The sequence below is a fragment of the Melospiza georgiana genome, chromosome 1 (genome assembly GCF_028018845.1).
Source record: "Melospiza georgiana isolate bMelGeo1 chromosome 1, bMelGeo1.pri, whole genome shotgun sequence".
Classification (NCBI taxonomy): Eukaryota; Metazoa; Chordata; class Aves; order Passeriformes; family Passerellidae; genus Melospiza; species Melospiza georgiana.
The window spans coordinates 137,385,552-137,411,047 of record NC_080430.1 but is presented as its reverse complement, the minus strand read 5'-3'; the positions used below and the strand labels follow the sequence as shown (position 1 = coordinate 137,411,047).

The 25,496-nt window shown below is 39.3% G+C and overlaps 1 protein-coding gene across 6 annotated transcripts in view; it reads right to left on the bottom strand.

The window, feature by feature from the left end:
• ENPP2 (ectonucleotide pyrophosphatase/phosphodiesterase 2) overlaps positions 1–25,496 on the bottom strand; it is a 71,470-nt gene that overhangs the window by 29,576 nt on the left and 16,398 nt on the right. For all 6 annotated transcript variants that reach the window (XM_058036417.1, XM_058036374.1, XM_058036382.1 and 3 more), the window contains exons 3-11: positions 20,487–20,642; positions 18,329–18,454; positions 16,289–16,349; positions 14,922–15,019; positions 13,860–13,939; positions 12,570–12,689; positions 4,185–4,240; positions 1,958–2,023; positions 1,116–1,188 (exon numbers count right to left, since the gene is read on the bottom strand). In XM_058036417.1, the coding sequence (XP_057892400.1) occupies positions 1,116–1,188; positions 1,958–2,023; positions 4,185–4,240; positions 12,570–12,689; positions 13,860–13,939; positions 14,922–15,019; positions 16,289–16,349; positions 18,329–18,454; positions 20,487–20,642 (836 nt within the window). The remainder of the gene's footprint in view (positions 1–1,115; positions 1,189–1,957; positions 2,024–4,184; positions 4,241–12,569; positions 12,690–13,859; positions 13,940–14,921; positions 15,020–16,288; positions 16,350–18,328; positions 18,455–20,486; positions 20,643–25,496) is intronic.

Here is a 25,496-nt window from a genome sequence, read left to right as displayed (position 1 = left end):
ATAACTCAACTATACTACAAAATATTAATGCTGCTTCTCTTTGCTCTCTTCTACTGTCAAGAACAGCCAGCAGATGTTGCCAAACAAATAAGAAACTACTGCTGGGTACCTGGCTGCTCAAGGAGATTGGCATTGCCTTCCAAGGGGTAGGCATCAGATACACTCCTCACTTTTTGAAGATTGCATTTGTTTACTTGTTGCTTGTAAACATTTGTTTACCCTTTGAAAATCTTACATATAAAACTCCTGCAGTCTTGTGACAGGTATCTGCAGACATGCATTTGCACTGAAACCAGGGGACCTTTGCAAGACGTCAGACATCATTGGAAATGCCAGATCCCAGCGACTCAAAGCAGGATATTTGGGTAGAGCATTTACTTTCTCTCCCCACATATCCCAGACAAGTGCATTATCTCTAAGTCCTTGTCACCTGGACGTGATGTCAGGGGAAATAATGCCCATCAGTCCCAGCCAGCCACACAAAGTCAAAGAAGAGGTTAAACTACTGCAGCATGTTGCACATAATTTGTCATTAAAATGCCTTATGGTGCTTTAAAAGTTTTTCCAAACTCAACAGTATGGTCCTGAGGGAACATTATTGGAAAAGCTTTCTGAACCCCTGTAGGGCCTATATGAAACTGGAACTAGCAGCTTTTTACATTTCCTGACAGACTGGAATTATTACTTTGGCTACTGCTGGCTAGCTTTAAAGAAAACCTTTTTCTTCTCTACATTTTATCTCAATATTTTCTGTATTATATTTCAATTACTTTTCAGAAGGATAAACTGTTAGAGGAAAGTTAAATTATGTTGTTGCACACAAATATACTCCTGTCTTCACCAAATAAATCTTTCCATTTGCATTATTGTATCACATCAAGAAATTTCCTCCTGAAAGGCAGAGGCAGTTCCTTCTCCCAGAAGTGAATTTTACATGATCAATCCTTTAGAAGACAACTTTGTTTTCTCTGGCAGAGGGGAAGCATACTGCAGAAACAGGTGAGAACAAACTCGCTAAAAATGTTACTCCTGAGCAGCATCAATATTTTGGGGAGGGAAAAAAAGTATTAGAGACACCTGCTTTTTCTGTAGAAAAAAAAAAAATCTGTGCTAACCTCTGAGTTGAAAGGACCATATCTGTGGCCAGCAGCATCTGGTTGCTCAGAGTAGAAGGCATAAACATAAGGCCTGAAAGAAAGGAAGGTCTTGTTCAGGTTAGATTTTCCTTTGACAACACCACAAAAACACAGGCTAGCCAGGTAAAGTCAAACTGAGTCAGCTTTCCAATGAGACTCAGCTCTATGGAAAAGGAACTGCTTCTCAGACATAGAACCCTACAATTATTTAGCCGTTTTCCGTTTCCATGGCACAATTAGTTGTTTTGCAGCTTTATTAAACCCAAGAACAAAAGCAAGGAGGCACATGGAGTACCATCTGAGGACACATGCTCATTCTAAATCTTGGAGGAGAAATCCCAACAGCAGCTTGCCTAAGCCTTGCAGCAGCATGTGGGAACTTGTGCAGTAAAACCCACTCATAATTAAAATCTTAACATTTTCCTAGAGCTTGGTGTCCAGTTCTACAACTGCCATTGTCTGTAAGGTTGTTAAACCATATTAGGCTCAGTAGGACAAGAACAATGCAAGTTAATCCATGTAATTACATGCTTCTTGATAAGAAATAAATTCATATAATACATTTATTTGGAAGAATCAAACTGTGGATGGTTAAAAGCTGATATGAAAAAAACCCAAAAAAAGCCAAACCAACAAACCAAAAAACTCCCAAATCCCAAAGAACTCACACTAAGCACAAAAGCCAAACAAATCCTTAAATCAGTGATGGCTTGTAACAGACAAACATAAATTTCAGAATTAAATTTTTGCCTGCTCTTCCAGCTACTTAGAAAGAGAAGACAAACTAGCAGTTATCCAACAGCAGATAACAAGTGAATTACCTTTCATTGTCTGGAAGGGTTAACCACTGAAGTATTGTTAATATTCTGCGCTCATGGGGGATGACACTGGACCACAAAATACAAAGATATACCTTGTTATCACAGAATACAAAAAGCATCAACAAAATGCTTGCTATGAACTGAATTTAATATTATGTATCATAATAGCATAATTTGCTTTTAGCATCCTGTATCTTCTTTCTTGCTTAATACTGATTCTTAATTTGCAAGCAGAATCACATCAGACCTCCTGAATGTCTGCATACTCCAAAAGAAAGATGATTACAAGTTTGCAAAGGTACTCAGAACTCAAAGAAGTAAATTTACCTCTTCAAGCAGGAGTGAATAAAAGATCTACTCTGGTGCCTTTAACCCAGATGTACCTTTATCTATGCTGCCATTGGATAGCTGGCACGGGCAAAATCCACTATATTGCTCACATCAGTACAAGTTTAAAAAACCACCCTGCTCTGGTAGTACTCCTTTTTCCTGTTTCCAGACACTGGAAAAATTTCATTGCCTTAACAGTAGCCACTGAGGGCTAGGCTGCTGTGAATCAGAACAGAGCCATGTGAAACACCAGGCCAGCAGCACAGGGACTTGGACCCTGATAGTTCCTCACTCTGCAGAGCAGACCCATCTCACTTTACTGTTTGTACAGTGCTGGCCATTCTCACTTGGCTGCTGAGGCCAAGTTCATGCTATGAGAATGACTAACCCTAGAAACTGTTAAAGTTCCAAATATCTCATCTTAGGAAAAGCTCTGCAGGTCAGTGACCACACAGTCATTTTAATACAATGGCACGGTCAGATCAGAATCCATTAGCTCAGGGGCAGAATCCCAAGGCAGGAATCAAACATCACCATCAGTCATCATAATAAACTGAATTCAGCACTCTTTGGAAATCTCTGGCAAGAGAAATAGAGATGGCAGCAGCCATTTCCAAATGCCTTCATTTTTAATGCCTTGTAAACAAACAGTAGTCCTCAATTTCAAACTACACGGAGAACTTTGGGTTGTAAAAATCCATAAAAATGAGAATTTATACTAAAATTTGCATATAAGGCAAGATTTTAAACTGGAATAATAATTTTGGATACTGTCTAACTTTTATGTTTTTTTTACTTGTGCAATATGAAAAAAAAGAAAATTCATTAGTTCAATTAACTCATTTCTGACTAAAACATTTTGAAAATTCTGTTTTCCTGAAAAAGTCTGCCTGAAAATTCTCCCAAAAATATTCTGTGTACCAAATGAAAAAATAAAGTTTTAAGACATATATATTTCAATCATACATAAATTGTAAGCCTCACTCCCTTTCTAGCCATTCATACAACCTGTCCTTAGCCACCTTTTTTACATTTTATATCCCCAAGCATGCATTGGCCAGGGTAGATATGTAGCTATAGATTAGTTTGTAGAGTACCAGAGTGGAGCTCTGTCAGATTTCATCTTGCAAGCCTAAACCTATCATCAGTTTGTGATGTGTTTTATTATTCCCTCAATGTGCTTTATGATACTTAGAACAGTAAACTATATTATTTCTAAAGGAGTCACAAAAGAAAAATAGTCAAATCCCCTTATTACTTCAGTCTTCTAGCTTAAACATTTTCTTTGCTCTTGCAATCCTGCCAGAAGCAGTAATAGAAAGACTGATCTACGTGAATTCCTCAAAACTTATCAAAATTCATTCATTTTTGGTTGTAAAGATACATTTTAGTGGGAACAAGGGAAAATAAGCTGAAATCGTTGAACAAGAGAACAAACAGCAGAGATCTTCAAGGCTGTCTCTTAGAAAAGGAAAATTGGGTATCTTGCTCAAAGGACAAACTGCATTGTAAAATGAACGAATCAGACCTTTAAGTAAATTAGACTGGTGATGTCAATTAACATAAGAGTACAATAAGAATTCTTCCACACTCAGAGGACTAAGAAACATTGCTAGCAATACTAAAGAAGCAAAAAAACACACTTTGAAATGAAAGACTAATTTTTCACATAGGCACATATCTTTTTCTTAGACAACTGTTAGAAGTCAGTGCATGAGTCTAAAGCAGCAAACAGTAGCATCAGCTTTGGTTATCAAACATTGCACAAATAGAGGGCTACAAATAAAGTCTCTAATCTACCAAATGATTAGAGAAAGGAAAACAACTTCCTAAATACTTATATTGAATTAATTCTGAATTATTAGTTTAAAACCTCCAGAAAACAGAAGGTACTTACATAGACCAGAAGAACGTGCCAGCTTTCACCCCTTGCTTGGCTGCAGTAATCCAAATCTAATGAGGAAAATATAAGAGGATTAGAATGTGTTCAGATCTCTAATTACTTTCTGAAATCAAAAGAAAATGTTTTCAGGACACATTCTTCTACCCTGAGCCTAGAAGTGAAAATTGCAGTTTTCAGCCTCAGCCCTAATTTGAAAACAAGGAGTGACAAACCTATGCAAACTCTGTAGCAGTGGGTTAGCTGCTGTGCTGTAGACTTTCACCCCTAAATCTCTATGTTTTTCTAATTAAAAGCACTAAGTTTCATGGTCAGGAATTCCTCCAGTACTTAATTTCGTTTTCAAAACCCAGTACTACTCACCTGACCCTTTTAGCGTTCGGGTTTTGGAGGATACTCAGTTAGAAAGGAACATACCTTAACACTAATCAGTGTCTGCATAAATGTCCCTCTTCTCCATACCCTACAATCAGTAACCATCAGCAGAAGACGTGTTAGAAGAGAGCGCACAAAAAAGGCCACAGAGAGTGACACAGAGGTGTTAAGACTGCAGGGAAGGACACCTGGACACCTTCCTACACAGATGTTTAAGAACTTCTTGAGCTCATCCAATGGGGTGATTGCTGGGAATGGCCAAAAAATCTCCATGAAATTTTCAAGCCCTTTTTTCAATCCTTCAAGTACCTTGTATTTTTCTACCTATAAAGCAGTTTGCAGCAGAAAGTTCTGCAATGCAGTCACACACTCTGTGAGCACATTTTTAATTTTGCTTAGTTTAAAACCTGCTGGTTTTCAATGGGGTTACGGTACCATTCTCATACTCCAAAACAGGTAATTAATCTTTTCTCTTTCCACTTCTATACAACATTCATGATATTCCCCTCTCTTTATTCCTTTTTAAACACAGGTTTGTTTGATCTTTCTCTAATGAAAGCTACACCACATACTCCTGGTTATCCCTACCACCCTCTTTCTCTCTTCTATCCTATGACTCTACACAAGGCAGGGGAATGAGAATGCTGGAAAATCAGAAAGGTTCAAAATCAAGGAAAGCAAATATTGTTTATAGCTCTACAGAACTAAATTTCTCTTGCAAGGAACTATCCAAATTACCTCAAAACTCATTTCAAAAGTGGCCTGTGTATAGAGCTAGATTATTTCCTCCCATTACTTATGCATACTACAATGTATACATTTAATGAAGCTTTAAGCCAAAATGTAGCTCACTTATGTAATAATTGCAGGTTTTTGTTTATTTTAAATCAACTCTAAAAATACAAAGTCCCTGTACTTTGCTCAAAGAGGCACTTATAAATTGTCATCTAGACATGCATCATTCAAACGTCATGCCTGAATCATTCACACATCAGTCTTAATTGAAATTGATTTGGCACAGTAACGAAAGATCAATTGCACAATGAGGCTACAGTTAAAAGCAATTAGATTTGGATATTGTAATGTTATTTATGGGAAAATTGGTCATATTTGCATTTCCATTGCCCTGGACACAACCTTTACCTGTCATCTTCTACTCCACCAAATCTGACTGGACTCAGTCCAATTAAAATTACATCTATAAAAGATCATTTGTTTTCATTTTCTTCTAACTTTTTAGTAATGCTAGAAACCTCTTTTCCAGTGAAAACTACATCCAGAGTAACACTATAGAAAGGATGTTTTACTAAATATGTGCAGCGAGATCAGAAGCAGAATGGCCATGGATTTAGAGCCCACTCTTTGTTTTCAGGTGCTTCTCCTGAAGAATCTGACTTCAGGCTTGGTTCATATTTACAAACACTCAAGCTGCCACCAAACAGGGAGTCCCCCAAACACCTCCCCCAGCCTCTGCAGCCCCAGCCTTCCACCAGCAGCACATGTTGCATGGTGACAATGATCACAAAATGATGTGGCTGCACAGTAACTACCAAAAAGAATTGCTTTGAATTTATATTGGAATTTGGGGGTTATAGTTGAATATTGTTTTCAGTATCTCCGGATACTGAAGTTTGAATATCACAGGATACTTGCTCTGATGGGATGGGACAGAAGGACGCAAGTGAACAGGAAAGGAAGCATGCCTACAACCCAGTGACCATGTCACTCAGCCCACACACTGCAGTCAGAAGTATGATTGCAATGCAAGGATGCTTGTTTGTGCCACCTAAGTCAGCACATCAGGGTATATAACCAGCCTAGATACTGTCTAATTAAAGGCAGTTATTCATTACATATTCATTAGTACCTCATGGTATTCACAAGTGAAAAAGGGCCCACACTTAAAGCAATTTCCTTTGCATTGCAGATTTATTCATAGAGAAAAGCCCAGTCCTGGCAGAGAAAGGTGGTCAAAGACACATTCAGCATGAAATGTGTGTCAGCTCCTACTGTAGCTATGCTCTGTCTTGCTCTACTTGGAGAACCATTTCCCCCACAACAGATTTTTCTTTGAAAAAGTTTGTGTTCCTGCATATTCTAAATAATTTTGCAGATATCTTTAGGAAGGTACCAACAAATTAAGTCCAGAGAATTCTGTGTTTGAATTTTACCATCTGCAAACTCTAGTTTGAATTCCTAGTACTTTGGTCCACACAGGCCCAAACTGTCCAGTCTGCCTGGCTGTCTAAATGTGACCAGCCAACTTCAACCCTCAGCAGCTGAAGACATCCTGTGCTGCTCCTTACACAGCTGAATTCCCCTCTGACCCTGTGTATTTTAAGCAGGGATTTTAAACACGTGCCAAAAGACACTCTCCCTCCAGCCAGGCAAGTAAAATACTTGTCATCCTGATAGATGAATAACTGGATCATTGGTATCTTGCCAAGTAGCCAGCACATCTGTGAGAAAGAGATTGCTATATTTTTATTCTCATTGAGCACAGAGTGTGCTTCATGAACATCACCTGAAAACAGCATGCATTGGAGTAATGCACATAAATGGAGATGCTCCCAGTTGTGCAGTCCTAAGAGCAATAAGGGCAGCCTAAAGGCATTCAGCCTAAAGGCTTCAGAGAGGGAAGAGCTGCACCTGCCAGTATTTCACCTCAGGAATGCAGCCATTTACATTGGCATTAGCAGTTTAGATGAGTACATGTGTCTGCTGCACTTGAAATAAGATGAATAGCTAAGACAAGGATCTGTTGAAGTCAAAGATCAGCAAATCAAAGGGCCCCTATCTGTCTGCAACATCTGAGTGAGTCTCAATGAAACCATCCTGACTATGGCAGGCAGATCCTGATTCAACTCAAGCTTACAACAAATCACTACTGGACCTCTGCTCTCCTTTGTTTTTAAGAGGAAGAAAAAAAAAAAACCAAACCAGCCAGCCCTTTGATTTATTTAAGTCCAAATTAAGAAAATTCAACACTCACCACAGTACCTAAAACTGTTACTCAGCAATATGTTTGTGGATGTCTTTCAGCATGCAGAGAGGCAGCCATATCGAGATGAAAGAATTTCTAATTGCATTGATCAAGCTCTAAATAAAATACTCATCATGTTTTGGAGTTGAGACACTGCTGATGCATCTAGCAGCAGCTGTTTCTACTACATATACCTTTGTTACCCAGACCCCTTAGTGTATAGGCAAAATCAGACAACAGACTGGAGCAACTGATGGAAGCACGCAAGTTTATTTAGTACTTTGGTTATAGGATAATAACTTCAGTAGAAATGTTGGCAGCAAACTCTTAATGTAGTCTTATCACCAGTGAACACCTCTCACTGTCTAAGTTAAGTTAAATTCATTGTCTTTCAAGGCAGTCTGCAAGTTGCGCAGGAGGGTGGGATAGAAAAAAGTTACCAGATGCCCTCTCTACTTTGTCCATTCAAACCAGCTGAAATTAGGAAGCAAATAAGGGTTATTGTTCTGCAAGGTCAGTACCATTTGTGAGCTTATGCAATTCATTTGCCATACATAATTTTGTTGGGTTTAACTGTTAATATGTTAGAATTTAACCACGTCAAATGTCCTCTCCTGGCTTGCATAGGGGACAAGCTTAATTGTATTGCAAACTATATAAAGGACATATTTCTGAATTAATTTGCTTAAGCAGAGAGAAGGGGAATAAATATTTGAAAAATAATGTGATCAACCACTCTACCTTCCTACCATCAAACCAACAATATGCAGCATTTCCAATATAGAAAGACCTATTAAAATATGCGATCACAAATTCAAACATAGTACACTGGCATGTGTCCCAAAAATAGTATACATGCTTTCCTAGATGTACATTAAACATATCCTGCAAGTTGAATTGCTTTTATTTTTATATCCTTTGTGTTGAATGACTACAATTCTTCTCCATTACTTATGGATGAAAGTAGACAAGGCTAAGCAATAAGTTAGATGTAATATGGAACATGAAGTCCCAGGTTCTCCCTTCTTCTTACTGCTAGACACACTTGCACACAGGTGCAAGTGCAAGCACTTAATCCAGAGTTATTCAAGATAGCTGTGGAATTTTCTTTGAAAACCTGTACAGAAAGTAGGACACCTCCCTGGTTTTAATCTTCCATGAATAAACAAGAGCCCACAACTTCACAAAGGCTGACACATATTTGATGTGTCAGATGAATCAAAAGCTGATGTAGCAATGAGAAATCCCTTCCAGATCTAGGCAGAGGTGGGAAGGATGAAATCACAGCATTTGCTAGTAAAGAAATGTGTACAAGACTGGTGCAAGCACGTAGAATTAATAACACTCCTGCACCATTTGCAATTTGCTCTACCAACAAGGTAAGATGTGGAGTAGCCCCTTCCACACTTCTTACATGACAGAAATGTTCTCCCAGACTGGGCAACTAAGCATTGCCTTCTTGCCCAGACAGAAGATTTTTGGTACAAGAAGTCTATTGAATAGACAGAGTCCTGTTGCTTGCTCATGGCTCAAGGTGGATAAAAAGAAGTACTTATAAAACAGAATTACAGACATCTCTCCTTCTGCTTCCTCTACCAATCAACAAAGTGATTGCAAGACCTGCTCAGGATGGAAAAGGCAGATGACAGCATTCTGAAGCTCCATCTGTAATTCTTAGACACACAAAATCAACAAAATTCCAATAATGGTTTTATTCTAGATACTGATACATAAATTTGGATTAATCAGGAATATCAAGTTGGGATTCAGGGTGATGATAGCTAATGCCCACAGGCATACCTTGAATACTACCAACACAGCTTCACAACATGCTGTCTGATACCTAGGAATGTCATGGCCATGTTTAAGGATTAGTATCTCGAGACAGGCCTTTTTTGAGGGTTGTAGTCTTTAAAAGGTTGATAGTGAATTTAAAGCTACATACAAGGCACCCTAAACATCCATCAATACTTTTATAATTTTGATATTTCTGAAGTGAAAGACATCTTTTGGATCAAACTCAAATGCAAGCCTGGTTACCTTGTGAAGGAGCCTCTCTGTCCCCGTTAACCAGCAGTTGTATACCTTGCCTCTTCTGACCTTGGAGAGGCTAATGGGTTATTTCTAAAGATCATGAAAGATCACTTTAAAAAACCCCAATATGTGTAGTGTAAGTTTAAACTCACTACATCAAACCAAGACATGTAAAACTAGTGCTTAACAAGCCAAAGACAGCTGGGGCCTAAATTTAGTGCCTAAAGTTACTTGGGATGAAAACAAGAATGTCAGTGTCATGAAAAATGAGCAGTAAACTTAGTTTCCCCCATGGGCCCTGATGCTCACCATTTCTGTGAGATGCTGTTGCAGTATGAGGAGTGGTTTTATGGCTGTTTCCTATGAAACACTTTTGTTTTGAAAACAAGGTTGTTTTAAGCTTATATAATAAATCAATGCTGTATACTAAATCAGTAAGTCCCATAACCAACTAGAGTACCCTGAAACACTTCCAAGCTACTTTCTCCCCCTTCTCTCTTTCCTAATGCTATTAATTTCTCATAATTCATAGAGTAAAAGCATCCAGATATTCATCTGCCAAATCCCACTGATGCCTGGGGTAATCTGGCTGTTTTTCAGCAAAAGACTGAGCATTAGAATAACTAAAGAAAGAAAGAAGGAAAGAAGGAAAAGACCACCAAACCCCTCTACATTTTCATAGAGCCATACACAGTAGGCCAGTTTCCAGGAGCAAGAAAATATTTCAGAAATTATCAATGTTAAATTACATTCTCTTCTAGGCCTTTTAGCCATAATACAAAGCTGGGAATCTCTGACACTTTTTCTGTCTTCTTGCACAGAAAAATAGTAATTTCCAATAGTGTGCAAACCATAGTCCACTCTGCAGGTTTGGAATACTTCAGTTTGAGACCCAGGACATAAAAAGAGCCAGCTGAATATGTGATATGACAGACAGGATTCCTTTGATACACAGACCAGGTATCCCTTTCTATCCTCTTAATTGAACTGTCTCATCTTCCAAAACCCAGCTACTTTGGGCAGTCTATGTCAATGTCATATTAAAAGAAAATTATAAAAAGGTGTTAGAAACTGACTGTATCTAACCAATATATAGACAGAGATAAGTTCTTCTCTTATAAAAATTTGCAGTTCTCTTATCAAATGTGCAATTCTTGCACATGCAGAGAGAGTATAATTTAGATCATATTTCTGCAAGAGATCTATCATCTCCTTATCCAGCTATTGTGACCACTCTATCAGATTTGCCCAATTTATGTGTTTCCCTCATATTATTGTGTACAGGGATTGAATTATAGTCCTTCCTCTGGGCATTTGCTTCCAATTTTCCAAAGACAGGTCCAGTTTATTACATGATTTGTGTGTTTCCTTTTTGACAATTCTTCAGAACAACTGGTTTATTTTATCATCCCTTCTTGGGTATGCAACACCCCCACAAACACACACCCCATCCTCTGAGGATTTCCTCCAGCATAAGGTCACCCACTATTGCATAACTTTCTTGAACTCTTCTCAGATGAAATTTTTCATCCCAGAAAATCTTTTATTCCCTGGAGTAGCATAGGTGTGGGAATTAACAATGTTCCCCACACAACACAGCAGGTGATGAAGTCTTCATAGACTTGTATTGTACTTCTAAAATATCATATTTTAAAAGTAGACACACTTGTACAAGCCCTAACAATTAGTTCTCCACTAACTCCTACCTAACCATGATTAAGGTAAGATGCAGAATTAAATTTACAATGCATAATTAAATTCCAACTGCTTAATGAGTTGTCACACAGCAGTTGAGCCACAGGATTATCTGTGAGTGCAACTCCAGACTGCAGCAGGTTTTAACTGTGTGGCTCTGGCTGTAGCAGAGATAAAGAGGTTACACACTGCTGCTCTTTTGCTGCTCCTAGTTTTGATCCTGATTCCTTGCTTCCATCTGGAAAAGTAATAGCTATGCTCCTCACCCTGTCTTGTCCTCACCACCCATGCCAAAAGCTAACCCAGGTCATAGCTAGCCAAGGGAGTGCCTACACTCACTGACAGGCACAGACACTTGCTAGGCCTACAACTGGCAGAATAACTCCCTTTAGCCTCTTGGGATATTTCTGTTTTAAGAGATTTGAGGGATGATATCGATCAATTTAGCAAAGAGAAATGACAGATTATGGTGCTCCCAAACCCCTTCTGATTTCCTCACCTTTACCATCTCACTCTTTTGTGGGGTTAATTCATCAGAGAGTATTTAAACCATAGTTTCCTAAGCAATCAGTGTAATGAAATGTGCATGCACCTTGGCTTCCTGCATTTAAAACTTAGTGGTTTTACTTTTGTCAAAGCCACCACAGCATGCACCAACAGGGAAAGAGCAGCAAAAGTAAAGGGACTGGAAGGACTCCATCTCCTTGCCTAAAATAAGGGTTCAGAACTAGACAAACCAAGCCCAACACTAATCTAAGAGACTGGACCAGCCTCTGCTGCTGTGCTCAAGGCAGAAATTAATTCTCAGGTTTCCACAGCCTCTGGAACAGTGTAACAGGAATCAGGAAACAGTGATTACTTGTGGACTTTAATAATAATTATGAAATTATGCCATGCTATGCTGACAAAATATTTACACTAAAACTTCTCAAGAACATTACTAGGACAAAAACCTAGGAAACCCATAATGAAAAGGAAACATTATGCCATAGTAACAAAATCACAGTGTTACACTGCTGCTTCAAATGAGGGTTTTATCCTAGCTGTGTCTAATTTATACTTATCAGCACAAGGACCTTTCCATAGTCAATGGATTTATTATTCTGAAAAGCAAAAGCCAACTCAAAACATTACATTAAACTGATAGACAGGGCCAGCTGGGGGGAGGGGGTAGGGATTAGGTACAAATTGTTCACATATGGTTTTTTTAATTATTATTATTGGCTATGTTCCACAGCACAGGGGGAGGGGAGAAAAGGGAGGAAGAAAAAAGTAGGAGGGAATTTGAAACTTACTGGTTGACCTCCCCACCATCTGTGATTGAATTTCTCTCGCCCTCGAAGACTGAAGCTGGCATCAAACACTGGGTCATACATCGAATTGCCAACAATCCCATGTGATTCAGGATAGAGTCCCTTTGTGCAGAAGTAGATTAATTAGTAAAACCCTAATGCACACAAGTGAAGTGCTTCCTAGCTATCTGAAAGTACCACTAAATTATTTTAAAATAACTATCTTTGTAACTACATAATAGAAAATATTTTTACTTTCAGATAAGCAAATTTAAATCTGGCTGTATTAATGAAAGCAGTAAGAGATGATTGAATTGTGCTAAAAAAACCCCAAAACTCCTGTTACTCAATACTTTGAAGTTTTTCACACTCTTTAAAAGATAGTTTGAGGTCATCAAAGAAAAAGCATATATGTATAAAAACAAGATCTGTTTGTACTTTCAGTTGTCTTTTATGAATGCCCTTTCTGGACATAGTAATTCATTCTCTGGTTGCAAAAGTAACACTTAGCATTTCCATTTTATACTATTTTTATCTTCATGACTGCTTCTGTTAGATAAATTATTTCCAAGAAAAAAAATTGAGGCAGGTCACCCAAAGCCATGGCTTTATACCATAATTTGTCCTGCAGTGAAAGCACTTCAGAGAGAAGAGCAGAAAATTCCTTTGTCTGGGCCGTCTCCCCTCCCAACCTATTCTTTCTCCATATGCTCCTGTCTCATCCATTTAAATGTTTGTGCAGTCGCTGCACAAAAAAAGAAGGGGAAAAAATTTCAGCTGCAGGTGGAGAGTCCCTTATAGCAGCTTTTGGAGCACCATCAGTGTCACACAGGTGTGGGGGCTGCCAGCCCTGCCACCACAGCACAGCAAAAGCTCCTCTCTCTGCAGGGCCAGACATACTCAGCAGCTGCACACTGCCTCCCTGACTCCGACTGCTCCAGCAGAGAAACAACTGCTGGTTGTATTCAGGGCAGCATTGCAGGAGTGGGGTTTTTTTCCCCTAGGAAAACTTTGACCTGTAATTATGCAGTACAAATAACTGCAAAAGCAGGCATAAGAAAGCACAGGAAAGCTGTGACAGTGTATAGTGGTGAGATACAATCCATTTCACCACTTCAAAATAAAAGAAAATACTTAAATACTTCAAAATGAAGAAAATACCAAAAAGCACGGACAATGAAACAGTTACACATATATACATATATATTTTTTTTTTAAACATTGCTTCTCATAACACATATTTCTATTCCAGTGCAACATTTTATCATGAAAAAATCCTTCCCAGGGACTTACAGTAGCAAGGGTGTACAAGTTGGGGAATGTTTTTGTAGGGTAAACAGGTCGCATATAAGGAGAATGTGTACCACAAGATCCTGAAAAATCAAATGCAAATGTGAGGAAGCAAAGCTCTTAGATATGGAAAACCAAACAACAGAAAGTAATTTCTGTGACTCAAAATGATGCAGAAACTAGTTAAATTTTAACTAATTTAAATGAACTTTCTGCTGCTTAACAGCAGTCAGCAGTACAGGCAGTAGTAAATCTATTCATGCACTCTTCGTACTTCACAACTGACAACTGAAATAATGCCTCCAGTTGACTACAGAACCAGCTATATTCCCATGGATTGGGTTTTTTTCCTGAGCTAGTCTCCATCTGGAGTCATTGGAAGTGTCTTTTTAAATAAAACAACATGAGAAAACACAGGTTTATTTTAAGTAATAAATACACCAAAGCTGCAGTTTCACACTGGGCCCCCCCACCCCCATCATAGAATCAAGATCATTGAACCCAACCATAGTTGGCTACACAAATATGAGGGCCAGCACAAACACAGGGGAAAACCCCCAACACATTTCAAGGGTACAGGGACACACAAACCAACATGCAGTACAGAGAGGCTCAAATATTCAGTGCACCCAATCCTCCACAAACCCAAGGGGATGCCCATTCCCAGGAGGATGAGTGCAGGGCATGTTTTCAGCCAGGTACCAGGCATCCAAGTCCGGCTTCTGCAGCTACTTATCCATACCTCTGACATTTCTGAACCAAGTGGAAAATTTTGTGGGCACCTACCAACTAGCCTGTAAGTATGTATACGTATCATGTACTAAAGATGAATTTCTTTGCTGACAGAACTACATAAAGGTCACTGATTCTGAGCAGCCTTTCCCAAAGCAGCAGCTGTGTGCTGCATTATTCAGGGTGCTTTCAAGTCACCAGTAGATCCCACCTAATTTAAAGGGGACTTCTGCCATTTCATCTCCATGCTGACCCTTCTGTTGCTCAACAAAGAAAGCAATTGAGCTGCAGGAGACTGTCTTTCATTTATTTGCAGAAAATACAGGTACTCACTCAGTTTTTCAATATTGGGCATGACCTTGTTCCCCTTCTTCATATATGATGCACGGAAACCATCCACAGAAAAGATGATCAAAGGAGGACGAACAAAGCTAAAGACAAAAGCACCAGGAATACAAAGCAGCATTTCAACATCTTAGTTTTTTTAATTTCCACTTGTTCACTGAGCCTCTAGGAAATCCAGAAGTTCAGTTACTGCATAAACTGTATACCTACAGTCTTTTACACACTTAACAGATCATGAGAAACTGATAATCCTCACACTTAGTAACAGCCAGTGCTCACTCACAGCCAGTGAAAGGGCTGATATCCAACATAAAAGACATCTTCCCTGAGCTAAAAACACATAACCCATAAAGGCAAATGGTTATAGAAGGTGATGGAGAAGGAAATTTACCATGCACAAGTACCCAGTCCAGCACACAATCTCTAGTTAAAAACCACATGTCTCATGATTGCTGGTCTTCTTTCTCAAACAGAAGTCCATGGGGCATGTGGAGCATGCTCTGTGAGGTATAGTTCATTCTAACATACTAAAGGTGACAGTATTTCTTATCACTTTACTACTTTTTGAATTTACTACTGCTAGTGAAAGTCAAGTCCAAGCAGGCAGATACATGCCATGGATGGACACATCTGGACTTTTAATGTCATCTGCTGCAGGGATTAGCATCTGTCACTGTCACCAGGAGAAGCATCTCCAAACTATCCTCCTAACAGCACAGGCTGAGCTGCAACCCAACACAGCACCAGAGCAGATGCTTTCTTTAGGGATAATAATGAGACAAATGGTTTCAAAAGTTACTTACTTTCTCCATATTACTCATATGCTCAAGTTCCTCACTAAGTCTGTACCCCACTGCAGTTTAGAAACCCTTTCATTCAAGGGCATAATGCTAAAAGTACAAAATTACACTTAAAAAAAAAAAACCAAACAGCCTGAACTGTGCTCACATATGGCTTAACCAGAATTTTACTGAAAGCAGAAAAACCCAGGCCTTTCCACTGACTTCAGAGGAGTCTGGCTACCTTCCCTATTCATGTAAGTGAAGCAGGCAAACCCAGCAGCAGGTGATTGAAGACCAAGAATTCAAACCCAAATATCATCCACCACTACTCATCCAGCAGCACAAAGGCAGATGCATGACAATATTATGAGCCTAAATAAAGGCAAATGCATTACAGTATTATGAGCCTAACTGTAGAAATGGTGAAGCCCAGGAAAGCATCCAATCCACAGTTACTCAGCCTGCATGACAGAGCCAGTGCAGAAATGTGATGGGCAGAGGTCCAAGGCAGAGCTGGGGACCACTGGCTTTGCTGCATTTGCCTTTCCAGATGCAGGCAAAACAAACACTTACCCTGCTGGACATTCAGGAGCCTTTATCTCTTCACAGTCATCATCCACCCAGTGGGTTTCTCCTACCAGAAAAGTCACATTGGAGTTTCAAAAAACAAAAAAATACAAAATCTGCGGATACAGCCACAGGTTTCACAGAAAATATACATAAAAAAATAAAGTCTAGCTCCAGTTAATGGACTGATTTGTCATACTTCCCATGAATAATGAGAATTGTCTTTTCACAAAGCTGAACAAGTGATCCGGTTATATTCTATTCAACAAAAATATCCAAACTAGCACTTCTACAAGCAGCTCTAAAACTGGAGTTATAAGTGTCCTTTTGACCGCAGGAGACAGTGGTAATGCTTTAGACACAGTGGTCATCTATTTTAATTTTTTTATTTTTGATGTGTCAAAAACAAGTAGTGCTGCTTCTGTCTGTGAATTCCCACCCTCCTACCATCAGCTCTCATGGCTCCATGAGCTGATTCAGCTGGCTAAAGGCATAAAACAAAATTCATTCTGGGGAAGAAAAACAACTCCAAATAGTTTCCAGTTGGCTTAGAGAGGTGATCAGCTCATGGATCAGGTGAGACTCAAGCTAAAAAAAGCATTAAATACTCTTTCAGAGCTACATTAGTTAAAATTACTTTGTGTAATCAACTATTTTCTTAAGGTTTTCACAGCTGAATGCTGTCTATAGAGTGGCTCATGACTTGCATTTTTACAGATCAGTTGAAAAAAAAAAATTATTAACTAACAACCCTACTTTCTGAACCTGGCACTATTAAAGGAACTGCAATTCAATTAAAAGAACGAAACAAAAAACATCATAGAAAAGACCTGCTGGAAATGTGTGCTGCAGCAATTCCATCTGACCATGACAGGAGGTGGATGGACAATTTCCAAGGGAGAAAAACCCCAACACACTATCCTCAGATGGCCAAAGGCACATAAAAAGAGGAAACACTGTTCTCACATAAAGCTTAGTCATGTCAGAGTTCCAGGGTTGATGAGATAGTTTGTTATACCCAATTAAATGAAGGTTGTGTACATTAAAGCTAGAGACATACTAGTTCCTCTGTCTTGACCCTTGTGAGAGGAAGCTCACGAAAAAGGCAGGAACTGGAATCTATACCAGTATTTAAGTGGTCTCAGCTTCTGGTTTATTTGGGAAGGGGAAGGACAATCCACGGGGATTTGTTGAAAATTACACACTCCATCTGGATTCCCAACAGCAAAACCCAAGTAAACAAAAAGGCCCATTTTTGGTGTATGGATGGATCTGGACAATTACAATTTTGTGAACACATGCATTTGTCCAAAATAGTGAAACAATTTCAAACTGTAACCCTTGCCCCCACAAAGTTAATGAATGAAAAAACCTCAGAACTCGGTGAGATACAAAAGCAAAAACCTGCAGAGCTCATTACCAAGGACCAGAAAGCCTGCTGTCAATGGCAGACACACTAGACAGGCATCCACGCTCTAAAAGAGCAGAGCAGTGGATGAAAACAAAGTCCTCAAAGCCCATCCACCCACCAGGCAGTGCAGGCTGTTCTGCAGCCATGGTGTCATAGTCACCTGAAGCCCAGCCATAGCCCTTGCAACTCCTCTTCCACAAGAAACAGAGCCTACAGATATTAGGCCAAGTGGTTGGAGCAGGAGCTTTTGTGGTGGGGGTGGAGAGAGGTCTTTGGGACAGAGATAACATATCTAGGAATGCTCCGTTCCTTCTGGAATCATTAGATACCCCTGCACTCCCTGTGATGCAGAAAAACGCATCTGAACACTTTAGAGCTTAGCTTTAAACTTCACCCACCTTCACCTCTTCTCTTCCTACCATTACCTCTACAGGCAAAGATAACATCCTTCAACCTACTATTTACCTCTGCTAGTGCCCAGAAATTTACAAATGCGATTCCCCACTTCCCTCACCTCCTAAAAAAAAAAAAAAATTCAAAGCGAAACAAGGAGAGTTCCTCTTTTAGATGAAAGCTCTTTACCCTGCCTTCTATTGGGCTTGGAAAGATAAGAGGTAGAAAGACCAAAGACCTACCTTTGCAAACGACTTGGTAATTAGTACAACAATCTCCTCTACTTAAGCAGTCTTCAGAGCAGTGACAAGCATTGTCATCATTCCTGGTTTCTCCACAGCGGTCTTTGGTACACTCCCAGCCCCGAGCTAAAATATTCAGTGTAAGCAAGAATGAGAGATTGCAATCAAAACAAAAAGTATTCATTCACGCTACAAGGAAAACACTCTAGTCGTTAAAGTAGGTATGTCAACCAGAAACAAAAAGGACTCTCATCACTTGTAAGCGCAGGAGGGCTCCTCCACAGACCAGTGTGTGAGTATTTCTGCTACCCTCAGGTGTTGTACTCCAAGCTTTGTACAATCTGAATGCCACAAAAAATGCGGAAAGGAAAAGACAAAAAAGGATCTTCACAGATAAATGGTGGAACCTAAAGCACAAACTAAGAATTCCGGTGTTTCTTGGGTAACCTTTGCTTTTCCTCACAATTACTACAGTCCCCTGTTCAATCCCTAGGAAATAAGAAAGCAGAAAAGAGACTACATCCATGCAAAGTGATGCCTTACTCCCACCATCAGTTCCACACCCATAGGGCAGATCCAGCACCAACCTCAAGGATATGAAAAAGCAAGAGCTGTTCTTCAAGGAAAAGCATGGCATGGATGCTGTGAGAACTTCATCTTCTCTTCTCTTGTAAATGAATTTCAGATTTGGCCTGTGTAAATTAGATGCTCTCTCAAGGGTAGTACATTGCTTTGGAACAGGGCTATGGTTTTAAACATATGGTTTTCCACAATAAGGCCCACACAAGAAACTATAAAAATCACTTTAGACAACATGCACTCAGTAAAAAACCCCACACATCAGAGTAATGTGTTTTATCCCCTTTTCTGCTTCATTTGGGGCTTTTTCCTATAAGTGTGTAATATTTACAGATCACACATGTGATAATTGCCTGAATAAATGCCTGTGGGAGTATATGATCGCTAGCACAACAGCCCCAGGGGCTATAAAGTATCCATATGCATATGTGAACATATGTGTCTGCTGTGGACAGGAGGGTAAGGAACTGAAATTCTCCCCTTTGGTAGCAGACATTGTGCTGAAAGTCCTCAAAAAGAGCCTCTCATTCTGCAGCCATTTACAGCAGGGGCAGAATAGCATCAGCCTAAAATTCAGACATTTGTGGCCTGGAACCAAACTTGTTTTTCATACCAGATTAGCTCACTCTTTCTTGGTACCAATCTATGAAAATTATATAATCATAAACAGAACTGAGGAAGTCAGGACTTTCAAGCATGGCACATCCATGGGCACTGATATTTTTAATCATTACGCTTTTCTTCTGGCTGCTTATTAAGTATAATATTTCAATAAAGCAAGAACAAGTTCAATGGCAAAAATAAAAGGCACCTGTGTCAACTCTGACCACTGTGCAAACACTGAAGGAGATGGGTACAACTAATAATTTAAATGCACCATGCTAAGAAGTAAAATATAACTCATGTCCCTCTTTGAAGTTTTCCTTGCCTATGACTCATGGAAAAAAAAAATTCCAAACCAGAAAATGAACCTATTGCTATATTTCCATTCCCCAGGGTCCAACAAATTGAAGTCAAATGTTTCTACCAGCGCAGAAATATGCATCCTAACACCTGGAAATCAGGATGCGGGGCATGGGTAGCAAAACCTGGCTGTCCCCTCCTCCAAGAGGACCCATACCCCTTCAACGATCCCACCTTCCAAGGCACTCTCTCAAGTGAGCTTGAATTGCTCCACTATCAAGTTAGCAGTTGGGATGAAAAAGGATGGCTGACACAAAATGACTAATGTCCAGTTTTTACCATGGTTTTTGATTGTAAACTAGAAGTCAAATGGGTGCCTGAACATTGATTATTGCTTTTAATTTTGTGTCAGAAGATCTGCTTTTCAGGGTGGTATGAAGAGTACCTTGCTTTTTCTGCTCCCCACAGTAAGGAGCAATAGGTGCACACTCCTGCTGCCCCTTGCAAGGAAACCTGGGCTGCATTTTGGGCTGAGCTGAGCCTGCTCAGCCAAAGCAAGGTGAGGAAGAGATGCAGGTTATGCCAAGGAGTGCTGTTTTATCAAGCAGGTCCTGACCACTGGCAGAAGCCAGGTGTCAGCAGGGCCTGGCAGTGCAGGGCAGGAGACCCATCATACCTGTCTTTAAGCACAGCTCATCGAAGTCGAAGCAGCAGCTGTTGTAGCTCTTGCACAGGTTGTCACAGCGGCAGCCAGGAGGCTCTGCCTCTTGAAGTTCAAAGCATCTGTTTTTGCAGGAGCCAGAGGTATTGATCCAGGGGGAATCTGACAGGACTGTGTGGAACAAGAAACAGGGCAACATGTGTCAGGCTGGCAAGGGATGGGACAGGCAGCTCAGCCCTGAGCCACTCGAACGAGCAAGACCTCGGATGCTTGCTCCAGGAAAGGGAAGGGAAGAACTGCTCAAAGAAACAAAACAAAAAAAGAACAAATTCAGAAAAAGTTGTTCTTTTGGGGAAAATAAGAGGAAGCAGCATGCTGTGATAACATCCTGCAAAGAAACAGCCCTGGCTTTACCTCTGTAACAATCAAGAGATCATTAGCAGAAATGTATTGAAGTCTCCAAGGCCCCATTCCAGGAGCTGCAGCTATTCCACAGAAGCAGGCCTTTGTATTCAGAAACTAAGTGACATTTTCATGGCTGGCTGGACAGTTTACATAGGAAAGGACTCCAATTAATCTACATGCAGACAGCAGGACTTGGTCTGCTACACTGGAAGGTGTCAAATCAATGTGAAGCATGAAAGAAAACTTTAAAATGCTCTATAAATTAATGGAGAAATAAAGTAAGACTTTTTGATGGGCTTTTGCAAAGCACTAAATTATAAAAACTTTTCAAAATACAGAAGTATTTAAGAAATCAATAACTATTACATATCTAAATAAATGGAGGGCTGCCAGTCTGCAAACCATGAATAATGTATTAGACTTCAATAATCTATTTATTAGTAAGGGCCCTTAATGTCAAAGCTGATATATGTCGGCTCTTTTCTCAAAACTTACTATTTTATACACTTTATATATTTTAAAAGTTTTTCTTGTAGGAGAATCCTACACAACAGCTTATATGAAGCAGGAAAATTGTGTGCTGTTCTCGAGGCTTAATTGTATTTTATGAAATAAATTATGGAATGTACGTTATCCTTTAAATATAGAGGTGTTCCAAAAATTTCACAATGTCTTTTATTCCTTGAGAGACCTATTAAAATTAGGTATTTGAAATTGTCTTCTGTTTTGTTTTCTTTTAGGCCATAGTTTGGTTTTGGGTTTGGCAGACCTCACCATGATTAGGAATATGACTTTTAGAGGACTGACGCAATGGCACTTTTGGGAAATACTTGCTCTGGTATTTTCTTATGTATTTTTCCCCCTACACTTTTACATAGCTGAGAGTTTAGTTTCCACATAAACTGAAGGGAAACCTCTTCCCAAATAAGATGGCATTAAGTGAACACTGTGAGAATGGATGGAAAAGATGATGAAGGGGGGGTTTGGAGGTGACACTGTAGCAGGTGATGTGTCACCAGCTCTCATCCCATGCACGGCTGCTCCACCACTTGCCTTGGAGTGGCACTGACTGGACACTAGCACAAACCACTTCAGGGAGTTAACCTGCCAGAAAATAAGTGTTGCAGCAAGATCATAGGTAAGAAACCCAAATGTACCATGGTTGCAGTCATGGCTCATAGCAGGTTCAAGGCACACTCCTATAACTGCCGGAAAAGGTAGTAGCAGACAACTCCATCTTTCTGGTTTTGTGGGGTTTTTATTTCAATCAGATCAGCAGTGCTCAGGATGAGAAACATCATACACACAGTGAAGTTTTACTCTACAGGTACATACCTACCCTGCAAGCATGCTCTCAGTGAGCCATTAGGATTTTGGCTATCTGAAATTCCAAGGAGATAGAGTGCGCATCTATGCTGGCAATACACAGATCAGTATTTTCTTTGCTTACATAAGTAGGTCACAAATCGACGCCAGAAATTAATCACATGAGAATTGTTTCAAATCATGTTAACACTCAAATTTTCAGAGTTATGAAGCTGTGGTCCTTATTTTTGATGACATCTCTTTCCTATGAAACGCTTCTGAAAAATCTACTACCAAAAAATATTTTCATGTTATTGAATCTCTTCCACTACTTTCTTTTTTGGAAGGTAGGTAATATCTAATCACAGATCCAGTAAACTGCAAATCAAAGGTATTAGAAACTTGAAGGTATTGCATACCAGCATATAAACCAAATCTTCACCTGGACATTATCCTTTTCATTTCAAAGGGCAGAGAGGGAGACCTTTTCAGAGGGCCAAGAAACCCCCAAAACCAACACATCAACATGTGTTTAGGAAAGAGAAGGTGTAAATCTGACTGCAGATTACGTAAGAGACAATTAACTGCATTCTAGGAATGCCTACCTGTTGTAAAGAGCAGCTCATTTGCACCAAAAACCACCCACAGAGAAGCTATGCAATCTCAGAGCTTGAAGATTTTGAAGAAGGGCTAGGGATCTAGAAGATCTGTCAGAAGTACTTCTGTAACAACTGACCAGGTCTTGGGATATGGAGGTCTACATGGCTGTTCAAAATCCCTTCTAGCTCCATCTTCTATAACTGCAAGAAGGGTTTCCATATAATGTAAGAAAGGTTTAGCCCACCTACCTTGTCTAATTTTTTCACATCTCTTGAAAACCACCTCATTAGTGATGTAGCGAATTATCCCAAATCACTTAGCAAATTCAAGTCACACGTCCTGAGTCAATGTAGGACACTTTCCATAAGGCAGCACAAAAGAGAACTTGCTGAATTTCTCCAAATACATTAAGATCACTCCTTTGTTTCTCATGCTTGACCTTTCCTTTGCAGCCAGACCATGATTTTCAGGTCATGCACAATGCCATGGCACAGGTACTGGTGCATGCAGAATAGTTTGAAAATATGTCATCAGGAGCTCTCTCCCTGGTGAGCACTTTCAATATAACAAAAACCCTTGTATAGAACAAACTTAGACAGTTTAAAATTCTTTTCAAAACTCCTGCATCCCTCCACAGCTCTTGCAGTCAGATGCTGCAGCAGGCACTGGGACCTCAGCCTAAAGATCCTTCCTTCAATATTTCATACATAAAGCTTTTCACATTGTTTTCCATCCATTCCTTTTATTGCCACTAAGTTCAAAACAGTCATCTAATTGTCTTGTATATCATAGGTTAGAGAGCAAACCTAAATAGGGCAATAGTGCCTTTGTGATTCAGTTCAAGGAAGCTGTTACATTTCCATTTTAAAGGTGTTCTATTTATCTTAGAAAGTGCCATATCAAATAATTTCTTTTGATTTTGTCTGATTAAAAGGTTTAAAAATAATGAAATCAATTTATTTGCAGTAGTGTTTAAAGCAGGATTACACAATATAGACAAGCTTACAGAGTCATTATGAAAAGGAAACTACCTAGTAAAAAATTTGCCAGCTTGGAACCCATATGGAACAACCAAATACTTAAAACATCTGGAGTGCTAGTTCTGCTAGATGATACATCTATTATGAACTTGCTTTTCATCTTTGCAATGAGTTAAATCCAAATGGAAAGCCAGATAAGGGAAAATACAAGTGTTCCAACAGAAGAAAAGCATTATCCATTTTTAATTGCATGCTTAAAACTACAGTGAGAAGAGAGAAATGTTTCTCCTTCCAAAGCATTAAGTTATCCTACTGTGATCAAGAACCATGCTTCAAGAGATTACTAAGGCCATTTTCCCTGAAAGTGCTTTAAAAGATGGCTAAGAAAATTCATAAAGCAAGTAATTTACAAAGGCAAAGTTAAGGAAAATTGTGAGCTTTCGTTCTCTACTGTATCTTAAAATTTTGAGTAAAAATTTATTTCAATTAAACAATTTGTTGTGTACAAACATTCAACGTGTTAAGTGTATAAAGACATACATCTGTACACTGTAAAAAGAGAACAAGAAGGGGTGTTTTAGCCACTGTGGTGGTACTTTGGAGTGCATTTGCAAGGGACTAGGAAAAAACCATGATGTTTTTGGCTCACAGCAGAGTTCCATGCTAGATGAAAATGAAAATTTGCTTACAATCACAGCATACCTCTGGAGAAATAACAAACTGATTTCTACAATAATATTTGGTAAAGAAAGTGTTTTGCCAACATAAAATAATTAATTCTCAAGTCAAGACACTTGGGAGCAAATAAGCTAAAGAATAGTGATGTTAAAAAAGAATTTATACTAATCTTTTTTTCTGTACATTTCATTGGACTTCTAATGAAGTATAATTGGAAGTCATGCAGTTAAGAGTGACTAAGGTTCTTAGATCACAGTGCTTTCAGTTAGCTAAAACCATGTACATCTCCAGTGTAACTTTTTACTGTTTATATTTTACTGTTACTATACACCTTTATGCTTTTCTATAATTTTTTTTCTCCTGCAATAAAAGTAACCAAGCTATATAAACACAGAATGGACAAAATCCTCCATTATTTTGTCTCTCATTATTGCACCCTTGACTGGACTACTTCAATGCCAGGTGCTGGGTCAGTCCCACCTGTAAACAAATTTTCAATATATTTCCAAAAGTACCCCATCTCCCACCCTTTTCAAGAGATCCTGTGTTTCTTTCTTCTTTTCTGGAATGCTGAGCTAATCCTCCTGCTATTGGAAGGAGCACACAGCTACTGTTCCCAGCCCTGGAGGTGTTGAACACTGCTTGCTGGCTCAGCAGGGTTGGCACCGATCAGCTGCCAGGGACCCCAATATCAGACCTCTGGGTCTTTAGGAAAAAACAGCTGAGCCCTACCCTAGACAGCCACCAGTGAAAGCAAACCAACTGTCACTCAGGATTTGAAATGCAAATATTTCCTATCCCTATTACAGACACTACACATCTGTTCTACAGTTAACATCCTAGAAGACTTTTAGAAATTATTTTTCAAGCAATTTTTCTTTTACTGCTAAAAAGATCAAAAGCAACAGCCACTATCTTCTTGATTACCTAAAATGCCTCTACTCAGCAACCAGCAGCCCTGACATTGGCTGTGATTAGACACCAATTCCTCAAAGAGGGAGGACAGGAGGACACAGATACATTACCAGGAACACAAGAAACTCTGGCCACAGCAAGC